This window comes from Camelus ferus, unplaced genomic scaffold, assembly GCF_009834535.1.
Source record: "Camelus ferus isolate YT-003-E unplaced genomic scaffold, BCGSAC_Cfer_1.0 contig298, whole genome shotgun sequence".
Lineage (NCBI taxonomy): Eukaryota > Metazoa > Chordata > Mammalia > Artiodactyla > Camelidae > Camelus > Camelus ferus.
Window position 1 is genome coordinate 73444 of NW_022588414.1, and position 11557 is coordinate 85000.

At 33.1% G+C, this 11557-nt stretch overlaps 1 protein-coding gene across 3 annotated transcripts in view; it reads right to left on the reverse strand.

Moving 5' to 3' along the window:
* GRIK2 (glutamate ionotropic receptor kainate type subunit 2) overlaps positions 1 to 11557 on the reverse strand; it is an 896246-nt gene that overhangs the window by 72125 nt on the left and 812564 nt on the right. For all 3 annotated transcript variants that reach the window (XM_032476219.1, XM_032476220.1, XM_032476221.1), the window contains one exon: positions 10149 to 10366. In XM_032476219.1, the coding sequence (XP_032332110.1) occupies positions 10149 to 10366 (218 nt within the window). The remainder of the gene's footprint in view (positions 1 to 10148; positions 10367 to 11557) is intronic.

The following is an 11557-nucleotide window of genomic DNA, read 5'->3' on the forward strand; positions in this document are numbered from 1 at the left end:
GCCATCCTGACTTGACTAACAGCAAGAGTGGTCCCTGTGCACAGTGGAGGGGGGCAGGCACAGGAGAGAGAACCACAGTGTATCCTGGAATAACAGCCTCACATACTTGCTTTCCAAGGCAATTAAAACATTGTTTCTCAGATTTTACACTTCAGTCAAATACACCATTTCTTTTTTAAATCCAAGTGCCCCCAAAGCTTCATTAGTACGTATTGGAAATGTTAACAATTAGAGAGGGATTAAACTTTTGTCCCTTGGACATTTCAGAGAAGCTAAGATAAAAGGTGCTGCGCCTTCCAAGTTTAAATACATTGAAACTCTAATCACTTACAATTCCCAAATTGGTGTTATCACTTACTTTTTAACTATTGAATTCACTCTGGCAGAGCTAGGGTAATAAAACCCATCATATTCTAATTTTCAGACAGCTTGATAGAACCAACGTTCTTAGTATAGATAAAGTGTAATGGGGCACTTTCTTTCCCATAGGAAAGTCTTTGACTCAGATGCTCTGATGCCAGCTAGCCTTCACATCTGCTGTTTCACCATTGATAGCTGGAACTTGGCATGCTAAACTGGTGTCTGATGAAGCGGCTTTCCTCAAAGGCACCATTTTACTTCTTGCAATGGGAACATAGTAAAATGGTGTTGGTTTTCTGCAGGCCTTATGCAAATCCCTGTAATAAACATAGGATCAGGCCTCCCTTACAATAAATTGTGTGTTGATGAGGACAGGGGCAGGGGGGCAACCCCTTTGAGTAAAAATCACCCCCTTACTCTGCCAGTAAATTAAATGCATCATAAAGAATTGGTTTAAATATTTCAAACATGACTTACTAATACCCAAACCATATTAGACACAGATAAGACTATAATACTTTTCAAATACCCCCTTATAATAGTAAACAAAATATTACCATTTAACCTAATAGTCACAGTAATCCATTACCCACAACCAATATCTTGACACCACTAATAAAGAAGAAATAATTTGAGAGAGTTAGGGAAATACCTACTGAGATAATTCTTTCAGATTTCTAGAAAAGGTGTCTGATGAAGAACATATCAACATGAAGACATGAAAATTTTAGTAATAATATTAATCACTAATCTAAACTGCTCAGATACACTGGAGTTCAATCACATAAATCTTTGTTTCATTGATTTAAGTATGCAGAAAAATTTAAAAAGTAAACTAAATTATCCACAAACTTGAATACATGAAACAATCAAAAAATCAGAATGAAGTCTTTATTTATTCTAAATAACCATAAAGTTATTACTTAGGTAGTAACTTGTAAGCAAGTTAGCAAGAACAGATCTTGGCCTGGAAGCCTAACTATATCTGGTTTTGCATCCTCTGATTTAGAGCACAATGTCATGTTTGAGGAGCATTTTGTTTTAGTTTAGATCTGCAGGGGGGTATTGAAGAATTATCAAGTGACCCAAAGGAAGACTTCAATTAAAAGGATGTAATAATTTATCCCCATCCTTTAATATAGCTACATTTTTTTCTTCACAACGAGGAAAAGAGTGACAGTAGTTCACCAAATATTACAGGATTGGACAGTTAAGCTCAGGTAAGAAAACTGCATAAGCCCAAATCTCAAACTATTGCTCAGAACCTAACAATATAAACCTACAGTGTAGAGTACTTCATCTCTTCTCAATCCCCTCCCCATTAGGTAAACACGAAAGTCACATGTACAATCCTTCCAAGATTCTAATGTGCCACTTATGGGTGTCTTTAATTTCCTCTCCCTCTTCCCATGGGAAAAGAAACTGCAGTAAAAGTTTATACAGGAAAGGTGAATATATTCACTGCCCAGGTCCCACAGAATGTATATTTGCTCAGCTTTTCCTCAGACACACAAACATACATCAGGCTTTACCCCAACTCCATACTTCTCTGAGGAAAGAGTAATCTCTAACTTTCTTCATCCTGCTACAAGACAATTCTCATTGCACACCTATGGGGAGCCTCAAGGAATGGTGTCAAAAGTGGAGATATAATTAGATTATTTATTCTCAGCAAATCACTGTTGATAAAGGCTTTAGGCATAATTCAGGTAAATAATTCAAAAGAAGTAAGGATGTAACCAGCAGAGTTATTTCATGCTTCTCTCTGACATTGTGTGGGGAGAAAAGAAGAGAAAAATGTCCACCCTAATACGAAAGAAATGACAGTAGATGCAATCAGTTATTAACTATTAATGCTGATAAAGAAGAGATTATTTAAATTTTATATGAAGTTAACTTTCCCTGGACATTAGAATCACCAGAGGAGGTTAAAAAAAAAAACAAAAAAGAAAGAAAAAGAAAAAGGAAAAACTCAGATGCCCAGGATCCTACTTCAAGATGTTTTTAATTACTTGGCCTGGAGAGGGATGTGGGCCTCAGTGTTCTTTAAAGGCTCCCCAAGTGATTCTAATGTTCTAAGGTGCAGGCAGGTTGAGACTACTGATTTCAACAAATGGATGTTTTAAAGACATTTGAAACTTAGAGGATGATATATACAGATAGGACAAAATAATGACTCTATTCCTTGAAAAAGGAAAACTGAAGTGAAAATGAAGACTGTTTTCTTATGTATCAGAGTGATATGATTGTCTGTCATGGACAAGACCATGTTTCCATACGACATACATGCTTTCTGGCATATCTCCTAGGACTTAAGTGGATAAAAGACTGGCCCCATAAGTTAAAGTAGTGCTTTAAATGGGAAAACTGATAAAATAGTATCACTAACTTTGCTGGGCTACAGGCTAGAATTTATGATGCATACATAGGGAGGTATTAATCTATCAAAAACTCAAAACTTTTAGTCATAAGGCTTTGATGCCAATATACCTATGCTCATGTTAATATTTCATTTTTAAATTACCTGCCAGGCACAAAGACAATATCCCCATATGAGACTCAATGCTGACATTTGAGACCCTTTTTTTCTAAATTATTGAGGAGAAAGGGGGTTGTCATGACTAAGCATAAACTGACTCAAAACATATAAAAATGACCTGAAAACAAAGCTCTGTGGTAAGTTAGTAAGAACTAAATAAACAGGGGAACTCTTAGAGTAGCAAGTATTTAAGAAATAATCCCTGTACTTACTAAAGTACCATAATGAATTTCTAATTATTACATTGTCAAATAATCCCATCTGGATAATGGTGGGAAATGATTAGAAAATGTGTAATAGTAAATATGGTACACAATGAATGACATATGTAATTTCTGGCCATGTGCAAATAACAATTGAAACTTTTCTTTGTGATGACCATACTTAACTAGGAATTTGCTATATAGAATACAAAAGGTTTTTAAAGAATAAATCCTGGAGATCTAATATGTAGCATAGTGATTATGATCAATGATACTGTGTTATAAACTTCACAGTTGCTAAGAAACTGGAGCTTAATTGTTCTCACCACAAGAAAAGAGCTGATAATTATGATGTGATAGAGACTTTGGCTAATACTATAATGGTAATCATATTGCAATATATAAATTTCTCAAATCAACACACTGCACACGTTAAACTTACATGATGTCAAATGTCGATTATACCTCAATAAAAATAAATAAAATAAAATAAATTCAAAAGTAATTTTAGATGATCTTTCTTGTCTTTGAAAACTATTTAGGTCAATTTCCTGCATACCCAAAATGGAAATTTTCAAATATTTTACCACCAATATAGGAAGAGGAAAATAAAACATTTATTTCAGAAAACACTTTTTGATCTGAAAAGTATACTATAAATGCCATTTTGAGAATTTCTTTTCAAATATAGAAATCTCTTTTTAGTAAATGCATTATAATTGCATTACCACCACTGTTCTAAATTTTTTTAAAAATTTGTTTTTCTTAGAAATTAATAAAAATACGAGAACTATCCAATGAATGGTATGTTTCTAAATCCATTTATTAAGTGTATGCAGTAAACTGCCAACTTCTTACATTCTGTTCCTTGACTCAAAAATTACTTACGTTCTTTTGGCATTTAAGAAGCAAAACTCATTCAAGCTTTCAAAACATCATTACAGGCATGCAACACAAGCAATTCAGGCTTAAAAACCTGTACTGTCACCCCAGCATAATTTAATTTTAGAAGACCATTGAACTGATAAGCTCAGAGTAAGTAGCAGATTATAAAGAACATGTTATAGTTTTATCTGCCCCAATGGCTTAAGGCAAATGTTTTAGAAACTTAATATGATCAAACAGTTGAGGTCATGTGGGTGATCCAAAATGACTAATGCACTTAGCTCTCCTGAGTAATGACGGTTATGCCGGGATGTCTTTGGCTATCCCTTTTATTGCTGGTACTATGAGTCCCTTGGTTATTGCTTTCATAATTAATAAGTCACTTAACCTCTCCATGGCCCAGTTTCCTCATCTGTTAAATGAGCATAATGATAATTGCTTTCTACCTTCCTTAGGGGTTGCTATAAAGATTAATGAGCTGGCATTTAGGATGCACTTTGAGTTCTTCTAAAGAGGGAAACTATTCACAAAGAAAAACAAAACAAAATAAAACAAAACCCTCTTTATTGCTAACAAAAGATAAAACTACCCCCCCTAGATGGATTAATCTACTTCCTCACATTCCTAACATTATAACCTATACATACTTCCGAATAAATTGACTTTTAACCCAAGGTTAAAAATGGAAATGCCAGAGGGCTACATATTTTGAAGAAACCTTTTTAGTCCTCTACAGAATTAGAACATTTTGAAAGAAAGCACACGTTTTATCTAAAACCCTTTGTCATAGGTGTTCCATCAATGAATGCAGTATTTATTGTGCTAATAGATAACTCTTCAGAATTTGGTTTAAAAAAAAAAAAGTGAATTGCTGTTGTAAAGGAAACCTAAATATGTAACACTGATGGCAGATGACAATGAAATAGAGGAGGCCCGGGAAAACGGGAATCTGTAAATATAGGGGGAAAATAGAGAGGGAAATAAGATTTTAAAAGTATGTCTTGTAGTAACTTGGGAGATAGAAAATACACTAATAATCTTTTGGACTTGGGCAAAGAAATCTTTAGACAAAATAACAAAACATTCAAAATATCAGCTACATAAATTTAGCTACATAGGATAAGGTAGTGTAAGAAAGAGATAGAATATTAACAATAAGAAGAAGAACAACAAAGAGGAAGAGAGGAAAATAATTTTAAAAAGAACTGGGCAGTTTGCAAGCAGAATTTAGAGGAGATAGAGAGGAGCTAGAATTTGTATGGTGTTGTAATAAAAATGCTTGTAATTTTCAGTGTCCCAAGCCAGTAAAAGTCCTCAGAGTTGTTTCCACCTGACTCCAGAACTTAATTGAAAATCAATTAATCATACTGTCTTGAGGTCCTTTGTTAAGACCTCCGAAAAAGTTAAGGCAATGCCTTGTAGATTTTCTCCTCTAAATAAAGAGCTTCTAGCCCAAATTAGCAATGATTAAGTCTAGAGAGAGGCACATTTTAAGAACTGTGTAGTATTCAAATGGACTTGACTGGATGTATTTAAAGGTCACAAAAGCTTAGCAGAAGTGGTATTGGCGAGAGTAGTGTCACTCTGGTGTGAAAGAAACGGAGTCTGCTCCAAAGGTAGAAAAGCTTCTGGGCCTTCAGGTTTCTAGGAGTAGGACAGCTGAGTTGTAAGCTCAATAAAGATTTAAGTTACACGCCACTAAGAGTATTTGGTCATTTGTTAAGCCATATTATTGTGCAACTGATAACTAATAAAGTCCAAAACACACACAAAGCCTGTGCTGGGGACTAGAAGGCCAGGTATAGATGATACAAATTCAATCCGTGTCACCCTGCTGTGCACTGCAGTGTGGAGACAAGGGAACTAATGGAATGCAGTCCGGAGGATAATTTAATGATAACTGAGGTAAAACATGCTCAGAGAATTTTTGAAAAAGGAGTACCTTTCCCGGACAGGGTAGATTTGGGTAGGGGAAAGGATCAGGAAAATTTGCCTGGATTAATTGAATTTACATCTAAGGAATAAAGAGAAAATAATCAATTAGGATGGTAGAGAAGGGCAGGGGAAAAAAAAGGCACAAAAAAATATTTGGCATCAGTTCCCCGAAGAATTGTTAATTGCACCTCAATACACTATCTCAAAATACATAGTCTAGAAAATAGCTTCTGAAAACTGCTCCATAGATTTTTTTTATTTTCACTTATCAAATTATTCCTTCTTCATAACATAATCAGAAAAATGAAGCAATTTTAATATGATAAACATGGTGTGATCTTTTAAAATCTACTTTAAAATTATTTATCCAATTGTGGGTCATAGAAACAGTTTATTTGACTATGTTTAAAATTACTTTAAATCCAGCATTGTTTTAATTAGCCATGTATTCTAGTAATGGTAATGTATGATGTCTATCAAGATTTCATTAAGTGCTTAGCATGTCATATAGAGCTTTCATTTAACATTAAAAAAAAAATACTGTGAAAATGGTTCTGTCAGTCATTCTAGTTTAGAGATGAAGAGTCAGAGGTTTACAACGGGCAGTGTCTTACCTAAATTTAGCCAATAGATGGCAGCGCCAAGAATTAAGCTCAGGTTTCTCTGATTCTACAGTTTCTATCACTCTTAACAACTATTCTAAATTGTACATTATGTGTTCAGAAGTATTAAGTGATTTACATTAGATATTTGATACCATTAAAATGTCTTTTTATCATGTGGTAGAATTTTTTAAATAACCATAAAAGGGACATGTATTTCCTTTGATACCTTTTGGAAGGACAGACTATGCTGGACCTGTAGCAAAGCCAGAGATTTCAGGTAGACCAAACCCAGAGAGAAAATTTGCAGAAAATGGAAAAACTGAGTCATGGGTTGCATAGAAACAAGGTGATTTCAGCATCATTCCATAAAACATATGATTCACTTTGAAAATATAGGGATTCTCAAAAGAGACTATAACACCTACAGGCTATTGCTGAATTATTTTTGAGCATATATCTATATGTATTCATTCTCCTAATCTTTACACTTCAAGGAGAAAAGAATGTGTTTGTTGCTTGGTAACATTCTATATAATGTTCAGCCCTGGGGTAAGATTTCACTTTTGCTACACTAAGTTCTCAGATTCCAAGAAGAATGTTTTGACTCCTACTTTACTGTTTTTTCATAAAATTCCTGGGCCCTCAGCTATTTTATTATCTAAATACGATTAAGAACCTATTGGTGATGCCATATAGCTTTCTATTACTTTACATGGGATAACACTGAAAAAGACCATCTTCTCAATATTGAGTTATTTTACCAGTCATAGCTTTACCCTCACTTGTCCCTGGAGAGAATCTGTGTAGGGTATAATGGATATAGAAGAAAAGAAGAAAGAACTCTTCTTGAAGACAATATACATGTAAGGTCAATGAAAAAAGTTAAGCATGTTCTTTGAAAAAGGAATTATTCAGTGTTGTAGAATGGCTGAGTAACTCTGTGTTTCTGCAATACTGAGGACTCATCCCTTTTAAGGCCAGGTATCTTGAACCAGCTCTTGCTTATAGTAACACAACTTTACCATTCTTTAAAATAACTTTCTGGAACTGAGCTGTTCCAGAACAATTAGCTAATAGCAAGGTCTTGTTAAAGTAGTAAAAAAAAAAAAAAAAGACGGAAATTCTTTTAGAAGTCAATGCCTTAAGGGTGCTTCCTAGAGTGTTTGTATGCATTGTTGTTAATTAAGAAATAAAAGAATGGTATCAGATGTAAATAGGCTACACACAATAGTCTCTGACTCATTGTAGAATTTCAAAATGAGCATGCAATTGCTTCAATTCCAGGTGGCTAGGAAATTTTTTTTTAATTTCATACCAATGAAATTAAAATTAAAAATGAAATTGGTATGAAATGGCTGATAAAAGTGTATAGTCTAGCAAGCCAAAATAATGAGGTTGAAATTAGTATTATTTAGGGCAATGCTAAAATAACTAAAGAAAAATCAACATTTACTGTATTCTTCTAAATTCTAATTTTTTTTTTCAAATTTCAGCAGCAGGAATTCAGTATGTGATAAAGTTATCAACATAATTGTCAACTTAGTGATTATCACTGTGTGGTTTTTATTGTGACTAGGGTACATTCCAGAGGCCTTCAATTTTACAGAAAGAAAGTCTGTGCTATTGGAAACACAAAGTTGTTTCATGTCAATTTTCACTGGGTATAGAGGCATCTCTATGTTTGAGAGAGAAAAATAAGAGATAAAAGAGTAAGAAGAAAAGTGAGGCAAAAATGACACTGCAGAGAGCAGCTGAACTAAAAAAAAACAAAACAAAAAACAGCAAAACAGAAGACTGGAAAGATTCAAAAGACAAAACAGGGAGAAAATAAAGTTAAGGATGGGGAAAAAGAGAAATTAAAAAAATTGATTTTCCAGAGATAAAATTTGCTTACAAGCACTTTGAAACTTAAGATACTTGAATCTTCTGGAAAACAAAAATAAAATTAAAACTCTGAAGTATTGGTGAAACGGAAATAATTACTTCTGGTATCAAATCATTTGCATTAGTACTTTATCTATGTTATTGTACAAGCTGAAGTTGAATACTGTAATAATTTAAATGTATCACATATTCACTCACTGCAAAGCTACTGACACTGACAAGGCACTTTTTGAATTTTCAATAGCTGATTTCCTTTTCATTAAAAAAAAAGTTTTATAAGAAAAACACTCTATTAATATTAAATAATCAATTGAGGAAAATCAATCAGTTGCAATTTATATAGTCATATAGCACCATCCTGATCAAAATGCTTCACTCATATTTGATTATTCAATAAATTTGATTAAATAATAATAATTTTCCAATTAAATGTAAAATACACATCCAATCTTTAATCTAGCTATATAAAATAGTCACTTTGAAAATAATTAAATTTTAAGAATCATATAGATTTGACTAAAGCAATCAATGTATCTCATTCTTTGGGTATTTGATATCCTCCAGAACCCTAAAAAAAAGCTGATTTAATCTAGCAAAAATTTTTACAAAGAAAATTACATAATTGCTTGGCAAAATTATTTTAAATAATATAAAAACCCAGTCATATGATTGTTGATTTAGTCTCCCTGGTCTTAAACTAAACTATAAGCTTCTTAAAAATGAAAACTAGATGCTATTTGCTCTAGAATACCCAATGTGTGGGACAATTTCTGGTACTCAATAGGCACTTGCAGAATGGTTGTTGAAAGAATTTATTTTATAGCTTGAGTCAATCACTTTTTAAAAAGAAAAAAAAAATCTACCACTTCTACTGCCCACTTGAACTGCCAATTTCATTTGTGTGAATAGTGAAGGAAAATACCAATGCTTAAAAATTTGCCCAAACTATAAACAACATAAAAATACTTAGTATAGAAAAGAAATTATGAAATACTGACTCCCTAAAATGAAATCTCCCCATTGGGTCTACTCTGGTCCAGTGAGATCAGCTGAACTAACGAGAAGAGTAGAATGATATAGAGGAGGGCAAGACACTCTATATGCTTGGAACTTTTACCATTTAAATGTTTTGCAGGGCTGTCCCTATGGATACCATTGCAAGTTCAGTGGGGTAGCCCATTTTGAGATTCTGCTTCTCAGAATATTAGATGGATGAATGTCCAGAGAACAGGAACTGTTTCTGTTTGTTTCTATCAGCCTTATTTCCCTTCTTTTTCTGAAGGCTCTGAAAAGGTAAACCTTGTCTCATTTTAACAGAAAGAAATGTCTCTATGGAAAACATTCTCACATACAATCATTCTAGTCTTCTGAATACACATGCCTTATAGAGTCTGATTCTAGTAGTATTCAATTTTTAATTAGCATATTACTGTATTTATTTACATTCAAAGAGATAAGCTTATTGGGGAAAAATAATGTTATTTTTGAACAGATTCTCCCCTGAACAAAAATGGAATACTTGTAAAGCAAAAATTCTTTGCCATTTACAAGCATTAAGATGTTTTGCCTTGATGGCCATGTATTTACTTGTATACCTCTCCACTCCCTGAGGTATGTGCTATTGATTATTTTGCACAAATATCAATGTTGCTACACCCTTACATTCATAAATAGAGAAAGGTTTGCTTGTACTCTATCATTTTAATACATAAATTTTAGATAACCAGTAGGACTTACCTTGAAAAAAGTCATGGTTGCACCATCCTCCACCGCTCCATACTCTATCTTGGTTTGTTTAGCTAAATCATCAGCAGAGTCAATAGGGGATTCCATGCGCTCCACTGTCAGAAAGGCGGCTAAGTTAGCAGTATACGAAGAAATGATGATAAGTGTGAAAAACCACCAAATGCCTCCCACTATCCTGGTGGAGAGCGCTTTGGGCATGAGCTCAGAACCTAACAGAGATTGGGGGGAAAAGGTGAAACGAATACAGAGAATTTGATCAGCAGTCAAATACTTTTGGTCACAGTGGCAGAATGGAATCACTGTGTAATAAAAGCTTAAGTTACAGATTTACATATTGCTTTAGTAAGCAAGGAATGACCGTTGGGAGAGCAGAGGCTAATTTCAGATAATATGTAGTCTCTTAGGACATCTGTGTTTAAGTATAGTGACAGGAGACTCAAGTTCTACCTGTGGCAGGGCAAAGTAAGAATTGCATATTAATGATGGAATAACCTTTATAAAAATAGCATTAGAAGGGACAAAAATCTCTCTAGTTTAAACCCCCTTTATAGATTTTCATACTCTCGTTGGTTATGTGGGTTTTAGAAGAAATGATTTAATGTGCATTCTGATCCATTTCTTAACAAGCTTTATATAAAGTTTCATTTTTCATGTGTATGAAGCTCCAAAATCTTATCCTTATTGCCATTTTAAAAAGTAATGGTGTAGGAAAATAATTTCAATTATCCACATTTCTTAAGATGTGGAGTTTCAGTCCAGTTTTTATTTTAAAATAGGTAGTAAATTATTTTCTTATGTACAAACAAATGTCTCCTATCACTATAGTTAGCCTCAAAAAGAGAAATCAGAATAAGAATAGTTAAATTATTGAAAATTTACTTTTACATATATATAAATTTCATAATTATATTACAATACATGGCTGGAGTTGCCTGGTCATGGTATTAATAAGAGAATGAGATCTGATAATTATATTTTGCTTTTGATTATTATTAATTTAATTAATTTAGGTTATAAAATAAACTTCTAACAATTTTTAAATTGAGTCTTCTGGTTTTACCACGTTATTTACGTTTTAATACTGAGGCGAATACATATCAGCATGTGTAATTTTTTATCAGAAAAGTATACTAAATTTATGGATATATATATTACTATTCACTTTTAATGATTTTGAACCTATAATCAAGAAAACATTGGCCAGAAATTAGTTAATTTTAATAAGGTTTGAGTAAAACGGAATGAAGCAAAGATGGACTCCATTTTTTGTTTTGTTCTACAGTCATATTTTTAATATAATCATGAGTGCAATAAGGTAATATATCTTCAGATGGAATGAAAAATATAACAAATTATTCACATTAACAATGAAAAGAAGTGGTATCGTGACTTAGCTATAT